Raw genomic sequence first — 24,798 nt, 5'->3', positions numbered from 1 at the left:
TTCTGCTATTCTCCACAGCTTCTAGTCAGATGACCAGGACCTTGAGAGTAAGAGATATACCACAGACAGCATAGAACCTGGCTGGCCAGGTTCCCATTTCTTATACCTGTAATCCTAGCTACTTGGAAGCTGAGATCTGAGGATCAGTGTTCTTTTTTATTTTCTGCAGGTCTTGGGTCTTGGACTTGGCCTGAGAACTGTCCCTAAGCTTCTTTTGCTCAAGGTGAGTGCTTTGCCACTTAAGCCACAGTGCTGCTTCTGGCTTTTTTTTTTTTTTTTTTTTGAGTAGTTTTTTGCAGATAGGTATCTCAGACTTTCCTGCCCAGAGTGGGTTTGAATGGCATTCCTCAGATCTCAGCCTTCTGAGTAGCTGGGATTAAAAGCATGGGCCACCATCACCCAGCTGGATCAGCATTTTTTTGTTTGCTTTGCTTTGGTTTTTGCAAGTTTTGGGGCTTGAATTCAGGGGCCTGGGCACTGTCCCTGAGTTCTTTCTTTCTTTCTTTCTTTCTTTCTTTCTTTCTTTCTTTCTTTATTTCTTTTGTCGGTCATGGGGCTTGAACCCTGGGCCTAGGGACAGCACCTAGGCCCAGAGTTCAAGGCTATTGCTCTGCCACTTTGAGCCACAGTGCCACTGGTTTTCTTGTGGTTAGAGATAAGAGTCTCATGTACTTTTGTGCCCCAGCTGGCTTTGATCCTCAGACCTTAGCCTCCTTACAGGTGTGAGCCACTGCTGTCCAGCTTCCCTGGAGTTTCTTTTTTTTTTTTTTTTTTTTGCCAGTCCTGGGCTTGAGCTCAGGGCCTGAGCACTGTCCTTGGACTTTCTCAAGGCTAGAGCTCTACCACTTGAACCTCAGCACCACTTCCGGCTTTTTTTCTATGTATGTGGTACTGAGGAATTGAACCTGGGTCTTTGTGCGTGCTAGGCAAGCACTCTACCACTAGGCCAAACTCCTGGCCCCCCTGGAGTTTCTTTTGCTTAAGGCTAACATTCTATCACTTGAGTCACAGCACTACTTGCAGCTTTTCCTGTTTCTGTGGCACAGGAATTGAACCCAGGGCTTCATACATGCTAGGCAAGTACTCTTACCACTAAGCCACATTTCCAGCCCTTATTAGTGTTCTTATTTCCAATTAACCAGCAGAAAGCTAGAAGTAGAAGTGTAGTTCAAATGGTAGATTGGTAGCCTGTGCAACAAAGCTAAGGGAAAATGCCATGGCCCTGAGTTCAAGTCCTAGTACATGTATACACATGCAGGATGGGTGGATGGCAAAGGATTATTTCCTGGTAATTTAGAAGGTGTGAGTGGTAAAGTAGGTTATTAGGCCACTTGAATTGAACAGGGTTTCCTGTTCAATGTCTCCAGATAAGAAGGGATGGCCTAGGCTGGGTACCTATCCATTTGTTCATTTAATTAACAGTAGGTTAGTCTTCAGTCAGGCACTCTGAACAGGGATTCCTTGGTCAGGGAGCAGACCACAAAGAAATACATAAGCATGAGGATGATCTCATCTGTTGATGAGTGTTGAAAGAACAACATTGGGTGAAATGAGTTAACTGGACTTGCTACCTTAGTTGGTCAGTGGAATTGACCCTTGAATTGCCATAGGTAACAAGGGGCAGGTATCTAGTTAGAGGGATCTAGATAGAAATAATAGTTGTAAAACCTTCAGGTGAAAACAAGTTCAGTGTGTTCCAGAAAAATGAACAGGTTGGCTGCTGAAGAGGAAAAGGGGTAGGTAGAGATAGCAAGAATCAAGGTTGGACAGCCAGGAGTAGTCTCCCTTATCAGGGTCTTGATGAGACTTTTCAAATACTGTGGAAAATCAGAGGAGGACTATGGGGCGGGATACACAGTACCTCCTTAGTGACATCAGAAGAGTTTTTTGCTTGTTTTCTGATGAATAGATATTTTGTTAGTCTTGCATGTCTTAGATTGTTGCCTGCCCTTCTTACTTCTCCACCGAACTGGCTATATTCCTATCCTAGACCCTTAGTATTTAAGACAGGCTGACTGGCCTTCTCACCATTAGGGAACTCTTAATCTGGCTATGGGCTTCAGGTTTATATTTGAGGTATGGTAGATAGGAAGATGGCCATGGCTGGTGCCTGATTTCAAGAGACCTAGTATAGCTGGTCTCGGTGGCTCATTCTTGTAATCCTAGCTACTCAAGAGGCTGAGATCTGAGGATCATGGTTCAAAGCCAGCCCAGGCACTAAAGTCTGTGAGACTTGTCAAATAATCATTATGGGAAGTGGCACTTGCTCAAGGCGTAGGGTGGTAGCTTTGAGCTGAAGTGCTCAGGGACAGCTCCCAGGCCCAAAGTTCAAGCCCCATCATCCAAAAAAAAAAAAAAACCGACAAGAAAATGGTTTATAAATCTTTATAACAATCAGTAGTTGGATGCAGTGATGCACTCATGTCATCCTAGCTACTTGGGAGGCTGAGATAGTAAGGACAGCAAAAAAAAAAAAAAGTGCAAGAGACCCTATTTCAACATACTAGCAATGATGAAAAGCGTAAAATAGGATCATGCTTTAGGGTAGCCTGGGCAAAAAAGCAAGATATCCTATCTCAAAAATAACCAGAGGGAGGGCCGGGTGTTTGGCCTAGTGGTAGAGTGCTTGCTTAACATGCACGAAGACCCAGGTTCGATTCCTTGGTACCACTTGAGTGAGCCACAGTGCCAATCCTCAGATTTCAGCTTCCTGAGTAGCTAGGATTACAGGCATGAGCCATTGATGCCTGGCGTTCGCAGCTTTTTATTGGGGACTGGGCAAGACACCATGGATACTGTGGGATTGGAACACAAAGGGCAGAGATGTGAGCATGCCAACTGTGCACTGCCTATAAAGGAAAAGTTTGTGTAGGGGTGCATCCACAGTCTGACTCCTCAGAATTGTGACCATGGCAGCAGCCAAGATTAAATGTGGGTGTTGAGCTTTTCCTGCTGCTGATGTATTTATTGGCAGACTATGAAGTAGGACACACCTTGTGTTCCTATGTATAGGCGTGGCTGGATCCAAGCTTTCTCCTCTGCTTGTTTCAGACTTGCTGGACTTTTCCTAGTCATCTGAGCACTTAAGCTTCTATTTTTAGTGCCACTACCTCTTCGAGGACCTAAAATAAAACTGGCTTAGCTTTCTGGTTCTTCACTGGCTAGAGTGTTGTTTAAGGGCTGGGAGGTTGGTTGCATTCTCACTGGCCCTCTGTACTGTTGCTCCTTGCTGCCTCCTCTGGCCTTGGGTGAGGTCACAGGCAGTGCAGCAAGCTAGTGTTTACCAGCATTTACCATATTGATTGAAGACTTTAACGGGTTACTTTAGTAAAGCTGTGCAACAATTTGCCATCTAAAAGTTAGTGTCTCCACTTTTTCAGGGAGGATTCTGAAGCCCTAGAGAGTAATGACATCAGATCCTACCAATGCCAATGGTTTTCTGCTGAAATCAAACTCATTTCCTCACTGCTTTGGCATAGAGTCTTGCTTTCCTGTATGGTCAGATAGCTATAGAACAATACATGGATCTGTAGTCATAGTGCCTATAGGAAGATATGGTCCCCCTCCCTAGGAGAGGCCTAACAAAGCCAGAGAATGGCTATCTCTACCACCCTATCCTGGGGTTTGAACTCAGGGCCTGGGCTCTGTCCATGAGGCTCTATGTGCTCAAGGCTAGCGCTCTACCATTTGAGCCACAGTGCAATTTCCGACTTTCTATTTATGTGGTACTGAGGAATGGACAGGGTGTCATGCATGCTAGGCAAGTATTTTACCACAGAGCCACATTCCTGGCCCCAGAGTGGTTATCTTTACTTGGAGTTTGGTGGCTTTCCATCCACCATCTTTAGAATTATGATATCTAGCTGGGAAGATCTCTCCTCAGTTCTTGGGATGAAAATAGTGCTAAGATAAAAAGACATGAAGAAATGGTGTATTTTACCCTTCACAGTCTCATTTATTTCCCTATATGCCCATCAGCTACTCCTGTGTTCTTACCATGCTGCTAGCTCTGAAGTAAGTAGAAGTCACCTTCATCAGTGAAGAAGTGCCCAGAAAGGGCCATGTCAGGTATCACCTGGCTTCAGAGTTGTCAACTGTTACTTTGGTATTAAATCAAACTGAGGAAATCACTTGCTTAGACATCAGTATCTGATGCCTTTAATTCTAGCTACTTAGGAGGCTGAGGTCTGAGGATCAAGGTTTGAAGCCATGGATCCAGGAGTTTGGCCTACTGGTAGAGTGCCTGCCGAACATGCATGAAGATCCAGGTTCGATTCCTTGGTACCACATACATAGAAAAAAACTAGAAGTGATACTGTGGCACAATGGTAGAGCTCTAGCCTTGAGAAAGTCCAAGGACAGTGGTCAGGCCCTGAGCTCAAGCCCGAACGGGCACTAAATAAATAAATTAATTAATTAATTTAAAAAAAAAAAGGTTTGAAGCCAGTCCATGCAGACAAATTCGACTTATCTCCAATTAACTAACAGAAAGCTGAAACTGGAGTTGTGGCTCAAGTGATATAGCTGCAGCCTGGAACAAAAAACCCAAGCAAGAATGTAAGGCCTTCATTTCAAGTTCCAGTCTTGGTCTACATATCACAAATAACAACAAAAACATGAGTGTCAGTGACCCACATCTGTAATCCTAGCTACTCAGGAGGCTGAGATTTGAGGATCTTGAAGCCAGCCCAGGCAGGAAGGTCCATGACTCTCTCCATTTTATTCCTTTTCATGTGTTTGTGCGCACGCATGTGTGTGTGTGTGTGTGTGCGCGCACACACACAAACACTGGAAGTAGAGCTGTGGTTCAAGTTGCAGAGTGCTTGTCCTAAGTTCAAACCCGGAAACTGGCACTAAAAAAAGAATTAACTTGCTGTTGTCAGAAGTGGGGTTTTGAGAAGCCATCATCCCTCACTCACTGCCAGCAAAGCCGTGGGATAGTATTGGAAGCTTGAATGTCATGTATAGACATCAGTAATTCCTGGTCTGAAATGGGAAAAGTAGAAGTGGTTCTGGCCTTACGTGTTGTTGAAAGGACTAGAGAAAATGATGTGAGGGATTTGGGACTGGGGAAAGTGTTTAGCTCCTTCAAGATCTTCCCTTCCTTTATTGGGCATTGTAGGGCCTACTCTGGTTTGCTGTGTCATGGCTCCACCCTTAACACCCATCATGTGTGCTCTACAGCACTGGCACCCCTGTCTCAACAGGAGCTACTCAAAGGAAGGGCTGAGTATAGTCCTCTGGGCTTCCAACACTAGTCGGGCATGGGAGGAGTCTCCCACCCCCAGAGTGACTCCTGTGCAAGGAAACCAGGGAAGAACAGGGGTTGGTGGCTGTTTACCTCCTCTTCCTACCATACCAACACTTCCATCACCGTCTCACTGGTCTTGCAGGTCTCAGCGAGGCTGGGTGAAGCTCCAGGATGGGAGACAAGCCAATTTGGGAGCAGATTGGATCCAGCTTCATTCAACATTACTACCAGTTATTTGATAATGACAGAACTCAACTAGGCGCAATTTATGTAAGTTGCTATCTCTAGGGTCCAAGTAGGACCCCAGGGTATCAATTCAGATATTGGGCCAGAGTGTTCAGTTCATGAGTTTTGGAGTGCCTATACTGCTCAGAAGTTTCTGTACATAGGATGAAAACTGATTACTAGGTTCACACATTTCTATCTTCCACAAGAGTGGGGATTATGGGCGGTATCCTTTAGAGAATGGAGGCTTGCTATTTCATGTGGCCAGCACCTTGTCAGGAACCTGGTCCCAGGAACGCCTGTGTTGAAGATTGTGTAGAGTAGGCAAGTGGCTATGGCTCATAGTACCCCCAGAAGTCAGCACTGATGAGGACCTTCACTGCAAAGCTGAGCTCTTGGAAGATACAAGTCTAGCCTCTTTTTAGGGCTAAAAGCCCCTGAATGCTCATGAGAAACAAAGAAGTTAGCCCAAGGAGGCCAGTATCTTTTGAGAAACTCTTATCTCTATTTATTTATTTATTTATTTATTATTGTAATTAATAAAAGGGTTACATGATATTTGCCAGATAGAAGGTGTATTAATTCACATACATTGATACCCTTTCACATGTCTTGGTACCCATTACCCTCCCCCCCACCCCCCACCCCCCATCTCTATATACTTAATGATACGCAGTTAGTGAGCCTACTTCCATCAGATCTGCCCAGGATAGGAGTAGTTCACATATAGCCTCAGAGCCTGGTAGCTGGTGGGTAGTCTTCTGCCTCAAATGTCAAAGTACACTTAGGTTTGGGAGTGGGGGGAGGTGATGGTGGTTTGAATTCTGAGCCTGATGCTTGCTAGGTAGCACACTGCCACTTGAGCCACACCTCCAACCCTCACTCAAAAAATTTTTTTTTCCTTTTGGTGGGTCACAGGGCTTGAACTTGGCCTGGGTACTGTCCCTGAGCTCTTCAGATCAAGGCTACCAACCTACCCTTGAGCTAAGCCCCACTTCCCATTTTCTAGAGGTTAATTGGAGATAAGAGTCTCAGGTCCTTTTGTGCCCCGGCTGGCTTTGAACCTTGATCCTCAGATCTCAGCCTCCTGAGTAGCTAGGATTATACAGGCATGAGCCACGGTGCCCAACTTCAAAGTATTTTTGAGCAAAAGAAAAAAAATCTTACTAGTAAAATGCTAAATCTAGTACAGAGGCTATTTGTTATGAATATACTTTTTTTTTTCCTCCAGTGCTAGGGTCTCAACCCAGAGTTTCATGCATGCTAGGAAGTGCTCAGTCACTGTGCGATAGCCCTAGTTCCTCACATTCTGTCTATCGCTCTTTCTCTTTGGAGCTCCTCTTACTATATTGCTTATGTTTAGAATCTTCCCACCTTTGTCTCCCCAGAGCTGGGATTGTAGGTCATTGTCTCATAATTAAAGCAAGTTTGATTCAAAAGTATTTTCTCAAGGTCCTAGAAGTATGTATATTATTTAAAAATCCCCTTTGAAGGGGATTATGAAACAAACAGAAAAGTAACTTGCTGTCACAGCTGAAGTAACTTAGATTTTTTTAAAGAAAGCCCTGGAAGGCTGTCAAAGGGGAAGTTTTGGAGAGCTAGGGTGCTAAGCTACTGTCTTCTGATAGTAGATAAGAGTCCAAGATTAAGCCTTGGGAGGCCTAATCAGCCTCCATTACTCCCAAACCTCACTCCCTTATTTATGATTTAACTGTAAAGGCCACAGAGGAACTCAGCCACAGCCTTGGAGGTAGTTATCTCTAATAACATTTCTGAGACTAATGTTTACTACTGCCATGTAACAGGATGGAATTTTTCTGAGCCTCGGCCACATGTGTCCTTCCTTGGATCCATGTATACCAGAGGCCCTATGACTTAAATAAAAATCGGTAATAAGCTTAATAATTGTATTTTGTTGAATAACTTTTCAGAGCCCATGAACCAATAGGCGTAATTTTTAAACTTGGTAAATAAAGTTTGGGAGCTATTCTTTGTCCATTTATTATTCAGACAGGGAAATGGAAATGTGGATTCATTGCTCCAAATAACATCTTTTGGGGGCCTTATACTAGTCCTTGTGCTAAAACCTAGGTTTTCTGTTCATTTTTGCAGATTGATGCATCATGCCTTACCTGGGAAGGGCAGCAGTTCCAGGGAAAAGCTGCCATTGTGGAGAAGTTGTCTGTAAGTAATGCTAGAGCTGGGAAATGGGTAATTCCTTCCTTGCCTTGTTTTTGTTTTAACCACTGTTCACCCTTTTTCTTGCAGAGCCTTCCGTTCCAGAAAATCCAGCACAGTATCACGGCACAGGACCATCAGCCCACGCCAGATAGCTGTATCATCAGTATGGTTGTGGGCCAGCTCAAGGTAGTAGTGCTGCTATAGTGTAGGGGGACAAGATGAGCAGACCTTGGGTCCCTGCTTTCCCTTTGAATGTGACTAGAACAGCTGTGCTTATCAGTGTCTATACTCAGACCCTTAACCAATGCTACTTCCATCTACTCTAAGATTCTTCCTAGTGTTTCTCGCTAATCTAGAGGTCCCAAGTAACAGATTTGCCTCCTTACTGACATTAATTCCCACATAAACAAGTGATGCTGGAGACAGTACTGGTTATCTAGGCTTCTTCAGCTTGTCCTGATTTTCTGCTTGATTTTTTAGTTTTTGTTTGTTTGTTTGTCTTTAGGCTTGAACTCAAGGGTCTAGGCACTGTTCCTAAACTTGTGAATTCAAGGCAAATGCCTCTACCCCTTGAACTACAGCTTCATTTCTGGCTTTTTGGTAATTAATTGAAGATAAGGGTCTCAAGGACTTAGCCCGGTGAGGACTTAGTGGTGGCTCATGCCTATAATCCTAGATACTCAGGAGGCTGAGATCTGAGGATCACTGTTCAAAGCCAGCACAGGCACTAAAGAATGTGAGGCATCTCCAATTAATTACTAGAAAACTGGAAGTGGCACTGTGGCCAGGTTAGTCTCCAGAACTTTTGAGCTGCAGTCCTTAGATCTCAGCGTCTTGATTATAGGTGTGAGCCACTGGTACCTGAAAATTTTCTGTGTTTTGGCTGGAGGCTTTTTGCCTTTCTTTTTCAATTAAAATGCCATATAATAATATGACAGGAAATATTACCTAATGTGCCATTTTTTCTCCTATAGTGTAATGACTATTATGAACTCAGTTTAGAACAGTATCACTTATTCAGCTAGTCAGTATTTCAGTAATTTGTTTTGTCTGGCATTATCAAACACTTAAGAGTGATACTGTAAATTAAGTGCTAAGTACTATAGGATTCTTTCAAAATTTTGATCACTGTGCCTAGAGACATAAATGAGTTCAGAGGTAGGCATCATATCCTCTGCTCTGATGCTGTAGTTAACTAGTAAGTCATTTTGTCCTTTTTTTTTTTTTTGGTGGGTCATGGGCTTGAACTCTGCCTGGGCACTGTCCCTGAACTCTTCAGCTCAAGGCTACCACCCTACCTCAACCTGGGCATTGTCCCTGAGTTCTTCAGCTTAAGGCTACTGCCCTACCCTTGAGCAAAGCCCCACTTCCGTTTTTTAGAGATTAATTGAAGATAAAGAGTCTCAGGTCTTTTTGTGCCTGGGCTGGCTTTGAACCTTGATCATCGTATCTCAGCCTCCTGAGTAGCTAGGATTACAGACATGAGCCACCAAACCCGGTCGTCACTCTGTCTTTTTAAGCATGTATGGCAGTGCAGGTGACCATCTGTTGGCATCTCTGCCAAGCAGTGTTTGATATATCTTATTCATTCATATCACAAGTATTCTTTGGCTATACTTAGATTTGAGTCTAGGATAGTAGGGTCTAATCCCCAAGTCTTTACTCTGTCCTATTTCCCTGTCACTGAATTCCCTCCATTTTTTTCAGTCCTGGGGCCTGAACTAAGGGCCTGACCACTGTCTTTGGGCTCTCCTCAAGGCTAGTATTCTACCACTTGAGCCTCAGCACCATTTCTAGCTTTTTCTGTGTATGTGGTACCAAGTAACTGAACCAAGGGCTTCATGCATGTAGGCAAGCACTATACCACTAGACCATACTACCAGCCTCCTCCATTCTTGATTGAATCATTTTTTCTTTCCCCACAGGCTGATGAAGACCCTATCATGGGGTTCCACCAGATGTTTCTACTAAAGAACATCAACGATGCTTGGGTTTGCACCAATGACATGTTCAGGCTTGCCCTGCACAACTTTGGCTGACCTCCTCCTGACCACTTGCTCACGCTGTTTCCTCCTCCCTCCTTTTTCCGATACTATCACACTCTTTCAGATGCTCCAAATATCATACACAAATAAGTAAGGCTGAGGTGGAAGTAGATGCCGTACTCTACCCCCACCAAGGTGTTGTGCATGATGTTTGGATGTTAGATTAGTTGCATCTGACAGGAGAAGTTTGTGTTGTACCAGCGCATGCCTTGGAAAGACTTAAGTAATGCAAAAGGTTGTCTTTTTTTTTTATCTACTGACAAGTTGCTCTAGTAACCCAAAGAAGTGAAGGAGAAAGCAGCTGCCTCACCACCCAGATATTGATTTGTTCAGATGTTTCAAATGCCTCATGATACAATAAAACCACAAAAATTTTCTTAACAGTTTAAATTGTTTTAATTAGTTTAGTAGTTGGCTGGGTATCAATAACTACCTTGCCCTCATTGTCTTTCTCATGTCTTACCCTCCCACCTCTGCCTCAAAATTCAGCAATACCTGTTGCATTTCTGAAGCAGCATTCCCAGCTAGCTTCTCTCAAGCCTGAGAGGGCAGGGTTCTCCCCAGCCCATGTGATCTTGGGAAACCAGAGGGAGAGCTTTGGCCTGACTCTTCTCTTGCACTGAAAACTCTCTGTATTTAGTTCTGACACCTCCTGTGGTCTCTGCTGGAGAAGTAACCGTAAATCCTATAGCAACTATAGAAGTCCTGGCAAACTTGGCCCACAGGTCAGACTCTCTGGCCTAGGCTGTTATTATGATGAAGGGGTCTGTTCCATCCCCAAAGGGTCAGAATAATATTCAGGGTGCTTCACCCCCACAACCCCCCATGGCAAGCAGAGGACAGTTCAGATCCATCTGCTTAGTATATCTTTACACAGCCAGGCCCTGTTGAATTGGAGTATAGATTCTGTGTTATGGAATGAGTCCCTCTGAGCCAGAGGGATTCATTTTATAGGAGTTCTCAGGCCTCTGCAGGGCATTTCCAGGTTATTTTATTCTCTTAATGCATAAATCCCCACAACACTAATCTTCAAATTGCAAGTCACCTTAAATATCAGGGCAGTTTCTGTTCTTCAGTTTTAAAAAGAGGCCTTGCCTGGTACAAATCTAGCTCCTCATCACTGAGCCTCTGGATGACTGTAAAGTTAGTGGCAAAATAGCATCTGAAGGTTAAATTCGAATCCAGGATTTGGGTTAAAACTGTTAGGGGTCACCAAGTGCAATGGCTCATGCCTGTAATCCTAGCTACTCAGGAGGCTGAGATCTGAGGATCAAGGTTCAAAGCCAGCCGTGAGACTCTTATCTTGACTTAAAGACTAGAAAAAAGGAAGTGAGGCTGTGGCTCAAGGGTAGGGTGGTAGCCTTGAGTTGAAGAGCTCAGGGACAGCACCCAGGCCAGAATTTAAGGCCCATGACCCCCCTTCTCCCCCCCAAAAAAAAAAACCTGTTAGGGTCTTACAATTGAGGAGGGCACTCTGGCTCACCTGTATTGTGATAGATACTCTCTCCCTCACTATGGGATGAGGGTAGGATTTCCTCAGACCTCAGAGGTTACCTGGCTACTCTGAACACAGCTGTCTGAAGAACAGTCTAGTATGGTACTGATATTGTGTATTTGGATAGTGGGGGTGGGGGAGAGGTAGATGTCTGCTGCCTCTGAGACCACCCTGTATAAAACTGCAATACAGCTTCTAACATGTACCATGTACCTGTGCCTGAAATGTCTGCAATAAAGAGGTGTTTGTAAACTGTGGTTTCATTCTTCCTAACCTAAGGGTGCCACATGGGACAAGGGAATACTGGGGAACATTAGAGAACAATAGTTTTGCTCTTTGTGCAAAAAGAAAAAAAAAAAGAAAAGTGTTCCCTGCTCTTGCAACTCCTAGGCCTTAGGATCTTCCAGATGCCTTCAGGTTTTGGTTACAACCACCCATTTCTCAACAGAAAAGTAGTTTCTGCCCATTCCGTATATTTCTCAGGATCTGAAAAGGCATAACTTCAAGTCCATCCCGCCCTAGAACTATCTTGAATTCATAACACAGTGGACAGGGCGTTGTCTTCTGAGGCGTGTAGAGCTTTCTGTAGCCAAGTACTAAGCTTGGACGTTTGCTCTGCGTTTTAGTTGGGGAACTTCCCTGACCGGGTTGGTTCAGGGGTGGAGCTACCCAAGAGGGGCCGGCTCTGATGGAAGTCAGACATTTCCCTCCAGCCCCGGAACCTTTATTCTGTGGCCCTCGCAAGTTCCGGGAGCGGAGTTCAAGGGGCCGGAAGTGGAGGCGGTTGGTGGGGTTAGCGGAGACGGACACGGCACGGCGGCCGTTTAATAGCTGTAGGTGGACTGGGTGTACTGACCCGCAAATCGCTTTCTGGCTATTTTGCGGCCAGGCCAAGCTGGGTGGTGAGAGGCGGCAGCGGAACTAACGCCAAACGGTGGAACGTCTGCGACTGGGCCCATGGCCTCCTGCGCGAGCATCGACATCGAGGACGCCACGCAGCATCTGCGGGACATCCTCAAGCTGGACCGGCCGGCAGGGGGTGAGCGGAGATAGCTGGGGTGGTCTCTTGGCCAAGAAGGAAACGGGCAGCGTGGGTCTGAACCGTCTTCGGCGCCGGCTTGCCACCTTAAGACCCACTCTGGATCCTCCTAGCTGGTGAAGGCAGATGGAGGTCGGAGTCATAGATCACTGAGCATTCCCAGCGAATGGCGCACACCCCAGGTTGTGACCCCTCCCATCCTGTCACCAGACGGTTCTGCTATGTCCTTCAGCTTCTCCACGGAAAACGAGGCTCCTTTGGTTTCTCCCCCCTCTCCTCCCAAATTTGTATTTCTGGGATTGGCCCAGTGTCCTTACTCTTTCGCCATTGGCTCAGAAGCCATGTATGCCGAGTTCTTGGCCCAGAGTTAAGCTTCCCCTCTGCAACTTGCCCTTCTTTCTAAAAGGCAGACTCTGGGCCTACGGTTACCTTGAAACATTTTTTGGAGAAAGGTGGTCAGCCCCATTTCAGTGTTCTTTCAGAGGTGAAGGCAAACCATAGACTCTAAGGCTGTGATTGGATCTGGCTTTCACATAGCTGCAAGCCTATTTGATTCTATTCATTCACTTTTTACTTGGTCTCCTGGTGGAATTTTAGAATTGCTCTTACCATCTAAGAACACGGAGAACTAACAGGATTGTAATACAATGTCATTGTAAAATAGTACAGTTTGGGTAATGGGGATGAGGGTCATCCATGGAGAAGAAACTGGAGATACAGAGTGCAGGTTTTGGGAAAGGGGAGAAATACTGTTTGGGCTATGTTTCAAAATACAACCAGAAGTTTGGGTGCCAGGAAAGACCCTCAAGGCATTTACATGTAGACAGCCACATATTACTGAGCTGAAATCCCATGTGTGAAGATACTAGAATTTCTAGGCAGATTCACAGATCTTGGCTGAGTTATAGTGGTTGAAGGACTGGTAGTGGTGGTAGTACAGTGACCATAGCTGAGAATTGATATTTCTGTAGAGTGTGTTCTTATCCCTCCTGGGTAGCACAAACTATTTGCTACTGAAAACAAATTATTGCTTACTGGGTGGATTTAGGAAAACCATACTCTTGAGAAACTCCATCTGCCTCCTGAGACCACTGGGTCATTGTCTCATGCCTGGGGTATGTGTTCCCTTTCTGTGCACATCTCATGATAATTATCTGTTGAGCAGACTACACTCCACAGAGATTTGGTAGAGTTTGACATGGTCAGCCATGTGCAGCCAGGACAAGCTGTTTGTTTATCCTCATGGCAGACTGCATGGAAAGGAGAGTGGCCAGTATATCCCAGAGCAGCTAAGGTAGCTCAGTGGCTTTCTTCATAACTCTTCTTTTTATTGATTGCCACGTGGGTTCTTTTTTGCCAAGTAGCTCTTGCTGGTCTTTTCTCGCTGAAAGACCAAATTAGACCTCAAGACTGTTTTGTGAGTGGAAACTTGCTGTATTTCTGAAGCCTTGTTCTCCTTGCTGGCTAGTGTCTTAACTAATGAGACTTTGAAACTCAGCTAGAAGCCAGGTATGGTGGCACATACTTGGTAATAATGGTGATCACTGGCCATGAATCCCAGCACTTGGAGGCACAGGCAGGAGGACTTCAAGTATGAAGGATACATAATGAGATCTTGTCAGAAAAAAAAAGGCGGGGGGGGGGGGGGCAGTGCCAGTGGCTCACATCTATAGTCCTACCCTGGAGACTGAGGTCTGAGGAGCACTGTTTGAAGCCAGCTCAGGTAGCAAATAACCAGCAGAAAGCTGGCTGTGGAGTTGTAAGCTCTAGCTAAAGTGATAGAGCACTAGATCTGAGCAATAAAGCTCAAGAACAGTGTCTAGGCCTTGAGTTCAAGCCCCAGTACTGACACAGAAAAGAAAAAAAGGAAGCAAAGAGCTCAGCCAGTACAAGCAATTAAAATGCTATTATTCCTGACTTCATATCCTACTCTTTAGTTTGTCTCCTCTGTATCCACTTCTTTCATGTTCCTTCCCAAGTGGCTTTTCCTGAGCCATTTCTCTGTTGGGCAGGCCCTTTTCTTTCTTTCTTCTTCTTCTTCTTCTTCTTTTTTTTTTTTTTTTGCCAGTCCTGAGCTTGAGTTCAGGGCCTGAGCACTGTCCTTTGACCTTCTCAAGGCTAGAGCTCTACCACTTAAACTCAGCACCACTTCCAGCTTTTTTCTATGTATGTGGTACTGAGGAATCAAACACAGGTCTTCGTGTATGCTAGGCAAGCACTCTACCACTAGGCCAAACTCCAGGTTCCAAGCCCTTTCCTTTCTTATTCCCATGTGTAATTGGTCTGGGGCCTGTTATCTGTCACCCAGACTCTCAGCTATTCTGTATGCAGCCTGAGCGCAATGTGCCCACTGGCCAGAGCTGACCATGTCACCCTCCCCTTTCAAACATTTTTGTGGGGACAGACATGATGGTGTAAACATAACACTCTCGAGGCTGAAACAGGATGATACTGAGTTTGAGACCATCCTGGGCTACCCACATAGATCCTGTCTTGAAAAGAAGCAAAAACTAGCAAAACCAAAACAGAACAATGTTTGGGCCCTGGTAGTGTAGCACAGTGGTGGAAGGCAGTATGCTTGCCTAGGATATGCAGGCTCTGGTTCCGTCTTCAGCACCTCAGAAGAGAAAATAAAAACACAAAATTCTTTTGTAGTCTTCATACCACCAGGGAGAGTCTTTTTTTTTTTTTAAACGGGGCTTGAACCCTGGCCTGGTTGCTGTCCCTGAGCTCTTCAGCTCAAGGCTACTGCCCTGCCCCTGAGCCACAGCCCCATTTCCCGTTTTCTATGATTAACTGGAGACAAGAATGTGTCGGCTTTGTATTGCCCAGGTTGGCTTTGAACCCTGATCCTCAGATCTCAGCCTCCAGAGTAGCTAGGATTACAGGAATGAGCCACAACTCATTCAGAGCTGGCTCAGCAGAGAGAGTCTTAAGTACCTCAGTGTTGTACCTTAAGCTTCTGTAACCTTGTTTTCCTTCTTTTTTTTTTTTTTGCCAGTCCTGGGCATGAGCTCAGGGCCTGAGCACTGTCCCTGGATTTTTCTCAAGGATAGGGCTCTACCACTTGAGCCTCAGCACCACTTCTGGCTTTTTGCTATCTGTGTGGTACCGAGGAATCGAACCCAGGTCTTCGTGCATGCTAGACAAGCACTCTACCACTAGGCCAAACTCCCAGCCCCCTTGTTTTCCTTCTATCCTTATGTTTGCCTGTAGTAACTACAGTAGCTGTGATGGTATTTCCTCTTGGGAAGCTTTCCTGACCTCTGAAATCAGAGCTTATATTTATAAATCCTAGCCTGAATGTTAACTGTCCTCAGAGGATTTTTTTTTTTTTGAGGTATTAGGGATTGAACCCAAGGCTTTATACCTCATACATACTAACTAGATACTATGTATCTAAAGAGTAGCATATGAAGTCTGGACTAATAGCATTTTAGTTACTTATACTGGCTGAGCTTTTCTCTCCTTCTTTTCTTTTTTTCTTTTCTGTGTCAATACTAGATACTAGTCACACATAGTAACTAGATACACTACCACTCAGCTATGCTTCTAGCCCCATCAAGAGAATCTTTGATGGCTTCTTTCCTCCCCCAGGATGTCTTATACACACCCTTGGCCCTGGCCTGCATCATTGTTTTTGGAAAGAAAGATTTGAATAGACATGTTGTGTTCAGTTGAACGTTCCTAGAGCACCTCCAGGTCTGGAAGGAAGCTCAGCAGGAAGAGGTTGATGGAAGAGGAACAGGTTCTCAGGTTGACCCTTTTTTGTCCCCAGGCACCAGTGCAGAAAGCCAGAGGCCATCTAGTACCTACAATGGGGATCTCAATGGGCTCCTGGTTCCTGATACCCTCAGCTCAGGTGATAGTTCGTCAACAAACAAGTCTGGTTTGCGGACCATGCCTCCCATTAACCTGCAGGAGAAGCAGGTCATGTGAGTACCTGGGAGATGAAAATGGGGGTGATGATATCTTTGTGGCTTCTGCTAGCTTTAAGCATTAAGATGAGGGACAAGAGGGGCCCACAGCCTTTACTGCTCCCTGTCTGGATGACCTTGGGAAGAACACTTAACCACATTGAGCTTACAAGGGGATGAGAGGTGAGGACAAGCTAAAGGCTTCACTGATGCTGTAGAATGAGAACCATTTTGTTACAAAGGAGCAAGGGGGAATGTGTGGATCTGGGAATAGTGAACTAGGCAGAGCCCAGAATCTGGATTAGACACTTGAGCAAGTAGTTGTTTCCTCCTAACCCTTCGTTGAGCTTGTTGGTGAAAAAGAGACAAGGTTTGTACACCTGCCCTGCAGTTGCCTCTCTGGAGATGACAGCTCCACCTGCATCGGAATTTTGGCCAAGGAGGTGGAGATTGTGGCCAGCAGTGACTCTAGCATTTCAAGCAAGGCACGGGGGAGCAACAAGGTAGGTACCAGTGTGTGTGTTCTGGCATATATGCCTCTCTATTCTCCCCATGCCACCAGTTCCTATGGAGACCACTTGACAAGCAGGTAATGTACCTTAGTTTCAGAAAGCCAAGCCACGATGGAAATTTGACTCAGTGAGATTTCGGGGGCTAGCTAAGCTTGTACCTGTGGACCCTCCCATCTGCAGCCTGGTTGGGGGTTGCCTAGTTTCTGGGGAAAGCTACCCCCTGATCTCAGCCTCTTTGACCTTCCTCACTTTGGGTTCTTAGGTGAAAATTCAGCCTGTAGCTAAATATGATTGGGAACAGAAGTACTACTATGGAAACCTGATTGCTGTATCTAACTCCTTTTTGGCATATGCTATTCGGGGTAAGTAAAAGCAGAAAGAAGAGGAAGCCCCAGAGATTTTGTTTCAGTGTTGGACCAGTCAGCCCACTCAGACATTGAGTGTTAGACCTTGTCCTAACCTTTGACAGGACTGGGAAAAGCTGGGTGGGAAAACATAACTTGAGACTATGATGGTGGCAGTGAGGCAGGCAAGGGCAGGGCTTGTGTCCTGCTGCCTGAGCCTCGGCACTTGCTCATGACTTCCTGCTCTCCTCATTCCAGCCGCCAACAATGGCTCAGCGATGGTGCGAGTGATCAGTGTGAGCACTTCGGAGCGGACCCTGCTCAAGGGCTTCACAGGCAGTGTGGCTGATCTGGCCTTTGCACACCTCAACTCTCCTCAGCTGGCCTGCCTCGATGAGGCAGGCAACCTGTTTGTGTGGCGCTTAGCTCTGGTTAATGGCAAAATTCAATATCCTTTTGCAGCCATGGAGACTGCAAAAGGGCGGGTGGATCTTGGGTTGACTGACCACCTCATTGTCATTCATGTGCCTAGCCCTTAACACCTTGCTCAGAGAAGAGATCTTAGTCCATATCCGGCAGCCAGAGGGTGCATCACTAAACCAATTCCGTAGGATCATTTGGTGCCCTTTCATCCCGGAGGAGAGCGAGGACTGTTGTGAGGAAAGCAGCCCAATGGTGGCCTTACTACATGAAGACCGGGTGAGGAAGTTGGGCCTGGTGGAGGTGACAAAGTTGCTGTATTGTGCACATGAGCTGAACATTCACCCCTTTGTACATCTAGGCTGAGGTGTGGGACCTGGAAATGCTCCGCTCTAGCCACAGCACTTGGCCTGTGGATGTCAGCCAAATCAAGCAGGGATTCATTGTGGTAAAAGGCCACAGCACGGTAGGCCTACAAACAATTATGTCCCTGTCCTCTTCACTCTCTCCTTGTGTCCATAGCTGCCCAGAAGGCTTTCCCAGAACTCTGCCCATGGGGATGCCGAGTACAAAGTGACCTCACCTATGGAACTTACTCCTAACTTAGCTGTGTCCTGCAGGTCTGGTCTTCTCTGTAGCCCTCATTCATTCATTCATTCATATGTGCAAGTCCATTGTGGATAAGCCCAGCTTACAGCAATCTTCATCTGACCAGGGCTTGTTTCCATCTCTAGTCAGATGGCAAAGCTAAGCTCTTTGGATTCTTCCCAGTGCCTAAGTGAAGGAGCCCTCTCCCCTGATGGGACTGTCCTTGCTACTGCAAGCCATGATGGATATGTCAAGTTCTGGCAGATTTACATTGAAGGCCAAGATGAGCCAAGGTAAGGCAAGACCTAAGGAACACACCCTTTCCCTGCAAGAAGGGTCTAGATTACTCACTTAAGCCTCTTACTTGCCTGCCTGTAGGTGTCTCCATGAGTGGAAGCCTCATGATGGACGGCCCCTCTCCTGTCTCCTGTTCTGTGATAATCATAAGAAACAGGATCCTGAGTGAGTGAGTGGCAAGCAAGTGGGTGAGGGGCTGGGCCCTCGGCTAGTGTAGAAAGAGCCTAGCTAACCACTTAGTGTCTTGTTGCCTTACAGAGTCCCATTCTGGAGGTTCCTCATTACTGGTGCTGACCAGAATCGGGAGCTGAAGATGTGGTGCACAGTGTCCTGGACCTGCCTGCAGACCATTCGGTAAACAAAGGCTAGGTGACTTTCTGGGGTTGACAAGGTAGGAATATGGCCTCTTTGAACTGCCAGTCTCATTTAGCCTCCTTCTTGGCTCCCTAGTTTCTCCCCAGATATTTTCAGCTCAGTGAGTGTGCCCCCCAGTCTTAAGGTTTGCTTGGATCTCTCAGCAGAATACCTTATTCTCAGTGATGTACAGCGGAAGGTAGGCTGCTCTTGGGGTCCCCTAGGCATGGCCAGTGTTATCAGGAGGGCAGGGTAGGGATGTCAGCAGCACTCATGCACTCAACTCAGCTAGGAATATCTACATGTGCAGGTGCTGTATGTGATGGAGCTGCTACAGAACCAGGAGGAGGGCCGGGCCTGCTTCAGCTCCATTTCAGAGTTCCTACTCACCCACCCTGTGCTGAGCTTTGGCATCCAGGTTGTAAGTCGCTGCCGGCTACGGCACACTGAGGTGCTGCCTGCTGAGGAAGAAAATGACAGCCTGGGGGCTGGTGAGCTGCCCAGGGTTATATGGTTTGGGGGGGGGTGGGGGCACAGGGCAGAGTATGCTGAGGCAAGGAACAGGCCAGGGACTTAATAATCCATCTGTCCTTTCAGAGAATTCCCATGGAGCTGGTGCCATGGAGTCAGCAGCTGGTGTGCTCATCAAGCTTTTTTGTGTACACACTAAGTGAGTGTGTCAGGGAGACCCACCCAGGCCCTGTCTGTGACCCATCCCTACTGGCCCTGGCAACTTGGAGTATTTTATTTTACCCTTCCTTTTCTGCAGGGCCCTGCAGGATGTGCAGATCCGCTTCCAGCCACAACTCAACCCTGATGTGGTGGCCCCGCTCCCCACCCACACCCACGAAGACTTCAGTGAGTAAGGGATGAGAGGAAAGCTGGTTACACTGACTAGGGTCTGAGATCTGACCAAGGTGGCCTTCTACACCCTCTCCCCACCCCCAGCTTTTGGAGAATCTCGACCTGAATTGAGCACCGAGGGTCTAGGGTCAGCTGCTCATGGATCCCAGCCTGACCTTCGACGAATAGTGGAGCTGCCTGCACCTGCTGATTTCCTCAGCCTGAGCAGTGAGACCAAGCCTAAACTGATGACACCTGATGCCTTCATGACACCTACTGCCTCTCTGCAGCAGGTACCTCCCATAGAAGGAGACCTGGGCAAGTCCCAGCCTCAGGCCAGGGTGCTAATTCTGTGCGTCTCCTCGTCTCCTCAGATCACCGCATCTCCTGGCAGCAGCAGCAGCAGCAGCAGTAGCAGCAGCAGCTCTCTAACAGCTGTGTCTGCAGTGAGCAACACCTCGGCTGTGGACCCCTCATTGCCCAAGTAAGGTGGAGGTCATAGTTGGGCGATGGCAAGGTCTATTGCCAGGTGATGCCATGCCCTGGTTGTCTCTAGTCTTCCTGCCAGCAGGCCACCTGAGGAACTGACCTTGAGCCCCAAGCTGCAGCTGGATGGCAGTTTGACAGTGAGCAGCAGCAGCAGCAGCCTGCAGACAAGCCCTCGAAGCCTCCTGCCTGGCCTGCTCCCAGGCCCAGCTGACAAACTTACTCCCAAGGGGCCTGGACAGGTACACATACGCTTTTATGTGACATGGGTAACAGCAGGGAAAGTCAACCACACTCCACTTGTATACTTTTTCCATTTATCCTGCTCTGCCTTGGGTGCTCCATGTTTTGGCAGGCTTTTGTGTTTGTTGAAGGCCATCTCATCCTCCCCATCTCTCCCTCCTCTTCCAGCCATGACCCTGTTTTTGACCTGCATCTCCCTTCCTGGCTTTCCACCTCTCATGGCTACCATTACCAATGTCTTGTCACTGTGCCCTCTTCCACTGCTTGTCACTTAACCCCCATCTTTGACATACTGCAGGTATCTACTGCTGCCTCTGCACTGTCCGTGGAGTTGCAGGAAGTGGAGCCCCTGGGGCTACCCCAGGCCTCCCCCAGTCGTACCCGCTCCCCTGATGTTATCTCCTCGGCTTCTACTGCCCTGTCTCAGGACATTCCTGAGATTGCATCTGAGGCCCTATCCCGTGGCTTTGGCTCTTCTGCTTCTGAGGTTCTTGAGCAGGACAGTATGGCCTCAGCTGCCTCGGCACTACACCTACTGTCACCACGGCCCCGGGCAGGGCCTGAGCTTGGTTCTCAGCTTGGCCTAGAAGGAGGCCCTGGGGATGGGGACCGACATAGTACCCCCTCCCTACTGGAGGCAGCCTTGACCCAGGAAGCTGCCACCTCTGATAGTCAGGTCTGGCCCACAGCACCTGACATCACTCGTGAGACCTGTAGCACACTGGCAGAGAGGTGAGGAGTTTGGAAGGTGGAACGTGTGCTTGTGGGAGGGGCCTGAGAATTATTTACTATTCAGACTCTGCTTGTCCCCTCAGCCCTAGGAATGGCCTCCAGGAAAAGCACAAAAGCCTAGCTTTCCACCGACTACCTTATCACCTGCTGCAGCAACATGACAGCCAGGATACGAGTGCCGAGCAAAGGTAGGCACCTCCCATACCATTCCCCTCACGAGAGGGCTGGCAATTAAGCAGATGCTTAATCTTTCCTCCCTCCCACAGTGACCATGATGATGAGGTAGCCAGCCTTGCCTCTGCCTCAGGAGGCTTTGGTACCAAAATATCTACTCCACGGCTGCCTGCCAAGGACTGGAAAACTAAAGGATCTCCTCGGAGTTCACCCAAGCTCAAGAGGAAAAGCAAGAAAGATGACGGGTAGGGGAGATTGTGGGTTCAGGGAGTGGGATCGATTCCTGACACAGCCTAACGTGTCTCTTGCCTATGGCAGGGATTCAGCTGTGGGATCCCGGCTCACAGAGCACCATGTAAGTGTTCGAGTACCCTTGCACCAAGGGGACCCTGTCCTGCTAGGGTGGGAGGGGCTCTGGGCCCTTAGTCTGGTGGTTGGGGAAGCATAGGACAGGCATCACATAACTTGTCAATGCTACTGACAGATGGTAGAGCCCCCTGAGGACTGGCCAGCACTAATTTGGCAGCAGCAGAGAGAGCTGGCAGAGCTTCGACACAGCCAAGAAGAGCTGCTGCAGCGTCTTTGTGCCCAGCTTGAAGGTCTGCAGAGCACTGTCACAGGCCACGTAGAACGTGCCCTGGAGACCCGGCATGAGCAGGAGCGTATCCTTAATGAAGGGGGGCATAGCCCTTGGTCCAGGGTCAGGCCACCATTCTTGGCCTAGGGAGGGGTACAGGACCTGCTCCAGGCCTGTTCCTTAGCTATAACACAGAGCGGCGACTAGAGAGGGCATTGGCTGAGGGACAACAGCGAGGTGGGCAGCTTCAGGAGCAGCTGACTCAGCAGATGTCTCAGGCACTGTCCTCCGCTGTGGCTGGGCGGCTGGAGCGCAGTATACGGGATGAGATCAAGAAGACAGTTCCTCCGTGTGAGTTTTACATGGAGTCTTTAGAATGGGTCAGGGAGCGTTACGGGTGCCTGTGAAGCTTCCTTTTCTGATTGTACCTCCTTTTCTTCCCTGGGCCCTAGGTGTCTCCAGGAGTCTGGAACCCGTGGCAGGACAACTGAGCAACTCAGTCACCACCAAGCTCACAGCTGTGGAGGGCAGCATGAAAGAGAATATCTCTAAGTTACTCAAGTCCAAGGTGCTACAGGACCCAAGATTAGGGGTGGGAAAGTGGTGGATAGGCTAGCAAGCTTGTTCTCAGGCCTTCAACGTGACCCCTCCCTGTCTGTGCCCCAGAATTTGACAGATTCCATTGCCCGAGCAGCTGCAGATACATTACAGGGGCCAATGCAAGCTGCCTACCGTGAAGCCTTCCAGAGTGTGGTACTGCCTGCCTTTGAGAAGAGCTGCCAGGCCATGTTCCAGCAGATCAACGATAGCTTTCGGCTGGGCACGCAGGAATGTGAGTAGAGACATTAGAGACATATGACCCAAGATAGGATGGCTTATTCTCTACCATCTCTTACCATCCCTGTGGTCACCCACAGATTTGCAGCAGCTAGAAAGTCACATGAAGAGTCGGAAGGCACGGGAACAGGAGGCCAGGGAGCCTGTGCTTGCCCAACTTCGGGGCCTGGTCAGTACACTGCAGAGTGCCACCGAGCAGATGGTGGCCACTGTGTCCAGTAGTGTTCGGGCTGAGGTGCAACACCAACTCCATTTGGCTGTTGGCAGGTGAGTGGATAGGGTATGGGTCAAGTATGGTGGGAGAAGGGCTACCCTGGACTTTCCCACTTCACCTACCCCACTTACTTTCCCAGTCTACAGGAGTCCATTTTAGCACAAGTACAACGCATTGTTAAGGGCGAAGTGAGTGTGGCACTCAAAGAGCAGCAGGCAACTGTCACCTCCAGCATCATGCAGGCCATGCGCTCAGCTGCTGGTACACCTGTCCCCTCTGCCCACCTTGACTGCCAGGCTCAGCAAGCCCATATCCTGCAGTTACTGCAGCAGGGCCACCTCAATCAGGCCTTCCAGCAGGTAGGATACTGTTAGGCCCCAGGAAGAAGGAGATGTCTTATGACAAGGGCCACACATCATACTTTCCACTCCCCTTCCATGCCTCGAGGTGTCTGGTACTATTCTTGGTTCTCTTTGTCCTCCAAACTTTTGCTCCTTTTTCTCTTGAACTCTGGGCCTGGGCACTGTCCCTGAGCTCTTCAGCTCAGTGCTATTGCCCTACCCCTTTCCGTTATCTAGTGGTTAATTGGAGATAAGAGTCTCTGGTTCTTTAGTGGCCAGGCTGGCTTTGAACCAAGATCCTCAGATCTCAGCCTCTTATATAGCTAGGATTACAGGCGTGAGCTACCGCACCTGGCCTCTTTGCTCTCTTATCCTGGACCTCTTTCTTCCTATTGCAGCACACCTTACCTGTGACCATTTCATAAAAAACTTTTCTGACCTGATTTTCTAGTAACAGTACAGCTCCCTAGCACTCTTTCTCAGTCCCTTTGTTGCCCTCAGTACCCAACTATGTGGTCTTCCTTCAGGCTGTGCACCATAGATAAGCAGACATTCGATCCTACTATAAGCTATAGTTGCTGCCCTCTTCTGCCCCCAGGCACTGACTGCTGCTGACCTGAACCTGGTGCTCTATGTGTGTGAAACTGTGGATCCAGCCCAGGTTTTTGGGCAACCGCCCTGTCCACTCTCCCAGCCTGTTCTCCTTTCCCTTATCCAGCAGTTGGCATCAGACCTGGGCACTAGAACTGACCTCAAGCTCAGGTGAGTAGGAGCACTTAGGGATCGGAAGATGAGCTGTAGGAAGGAGGGCAGGGAGAGCAACTCCATGCACACATCAGTTTGTGCCTTCACCTCCCCCTCTGATTTGCTCTACCCATCCCATCCACCACCAGCCTCCCAAGGCTCCGAGGCTTCCCTTGTCACTAGTCCCTCTGGGCTTCAGTGCCACTAGGGGGCACTACCATCTGCCGTCACCCACCCAACTGTAATGTCTTTTTTTTTCCCCCATCCACAGCTACCTAGAAGAGGCTGTGATGCATCTGGACCACAGTGATCCCATCACTCGAGACCATATGGGCTCTGTCATGGCACAGGTGCGCCAGAAGCTTTTCCAGTTCCTACAAGCGGAGCCTCACAACTCACTTGGCAAAGCAGCCCGGCGTCTCAGCCTAATGCTTCATGGTCTTGTGACCCCCAGCCTACCTTAGCAGCTAAGCCTGCCTTGCACAGGGGGTAGAGTGGTACTGAGGACCAGCAGATAGACCTATGCCAAGGCCTGGCTATATCTGCTGTTTACCTGCTCAGGCCTCTACCTTGAGTGTTCAAGGTGGGGGATAAAGCGTACTGGCCGTGGTCTACAGATTGTGGTAGCCAGCAGGGTTAGTTTGGGACCAAGCAGGTATTGTGCTTGCTTGGGTTTTTCCATGCCTGAAGCATGACTTTGAGATCATGACACTCCTTGAGTTGGATTTTCCATGTTCCTTTTTACCTCCAATTTGGATCTTTTTGTTTTTGAAAAACATTGAGAAATTCAATTAAATGCTTTTGGAATAAAATGGTGTATGTGTGTGATTTTGGTTTATTTTTGGTATGACTGCATTCTTTTTCTCTGTGGAGAGCCTAGCCATTCATCTGGCCCCAGATCATTCATTAGGGTCATTTCCTGGGGGGCCTGATCATTTA

The 24,798-nt window shown here is 47.8% G+C and overlaps 2 protein-coding genes across 4 annotated transcripts in view; both read left to right on the top strand.

The window, feature by feature from the left end:
• Nutf2 (nuclear transport factor 2) overlaps nucleotides 1–9,738 on the top strand; it is an 18,901-nt gene extending 9,163 nt beyond the window's left edge. For 2 of the 3 annotated variants that reach the window (XM_090357413.1, XM_090357415.1), the window contains exons 2-5: nucleotides 5,394–5,521; nucleotides 7,589–7,660; nucleotides 7,745–7,843; nucleotides 9,583–9,738. In XM_090357413.1, the coding sequence (XP_090213539.1) occupies nucleotides 5,423–5,521; nucleotides 7,589–7,660; nucleotides 7,745–7,843; nucleotides 9,583–9,696 (384 nt within the window). In that variant the 5' untranslated portion in view covers nucleotides 5,394–5,422 and the 3' untranslated portion in view covers nucleotides 9,697–9,738. Of the gene's footprint in view, nucleotides 1–169; nucleotides 224–5,393; nucleotides 5,522–7,588; nucleotides 7,661–7,744; nucleotides 7,844–9,582 lie in introns of all 3 variants that reach the window. The other variant, XM_090357414.1, reaches the window with a different exon arrangement.
• A 2,235-nt stretch (nucleotides 9,739–11,973) lies between these two features.
• On the top strand, nucleotides 11,974–24,671 carry Edc4 (enhancer of mRNA decapping 4). Its single transcript, XM_090357412.1, has 29 exons — nucleotides 11,974–12,236; nucleotides 16,015–16,171; nucleotides 16,545–16,656; nucleotides 16,928–17,027; nucleotides 17,268–17,458; nucleotides 17,562–17,708; nucleotides 17,791–17,895; nucleotides 18,201–18,310; nucleotides 18,396–18,479; nucleotides 18,573–18,668; nucleotides 18,765–18,867; nucleotides 18,979–19,159; nucleotides 19,266–19,338; nucleotides 19,438–19,526; nucleotides 19,617–19,804; nucleotides 19,886–19,995; nucleotides 20,068–20,239; nucleotides 20,539–20,972; nucleotides 21,056–21,160; nucleotides 21,239–21,391; nucleotides 21,465–21,501; nucleotides 21,631–21,808; nucleotides 21,919–22,074; nucleotides 22,176–22,291; nucleotides 22,390–22,555; nucleotides 22,641–22,827; nucleotides 22,914–23,133; nucleotides 23,714–23,877; nucleotides 24,131–24,671. The coding sequence occupies exons 1-29, from the start codon at nucleotides 12,155–12,157 to the stop codon at nucleotides 24,321–24,323; spliced, it is 4,209 nt and encodes a 1,402-aa protein (XP_090213538.1). The 5' UTR covers nucleotides 11,974–12,154; the 3' UTR covers nucleotides 24,324–24,671.
• Nucleotides 24,672–24,798: the final 127 nt, after the last annotated feature.

This window comes from Megascapheus bottae, chromosome 24 (genome assembly GCF_031878675.1).
Source record: "Megascapheus bottae isolate mThoBot1 chromosome 24, mThoBot2.hap1, whole genome shotgun sequence".
In the NCBI taxonomy this organism is placed as follows: Eukaryota; Metazoa; Chordata; class Mammalia; order Rodentia; family Geomyidae; genus Megascapheus; species Megascapheus bottae.
The sequence above is the reverse complement of the archived record's forward strand: the minus strand, read 5'-3'. Positions and strand labels throughout refer to the sequence as shown.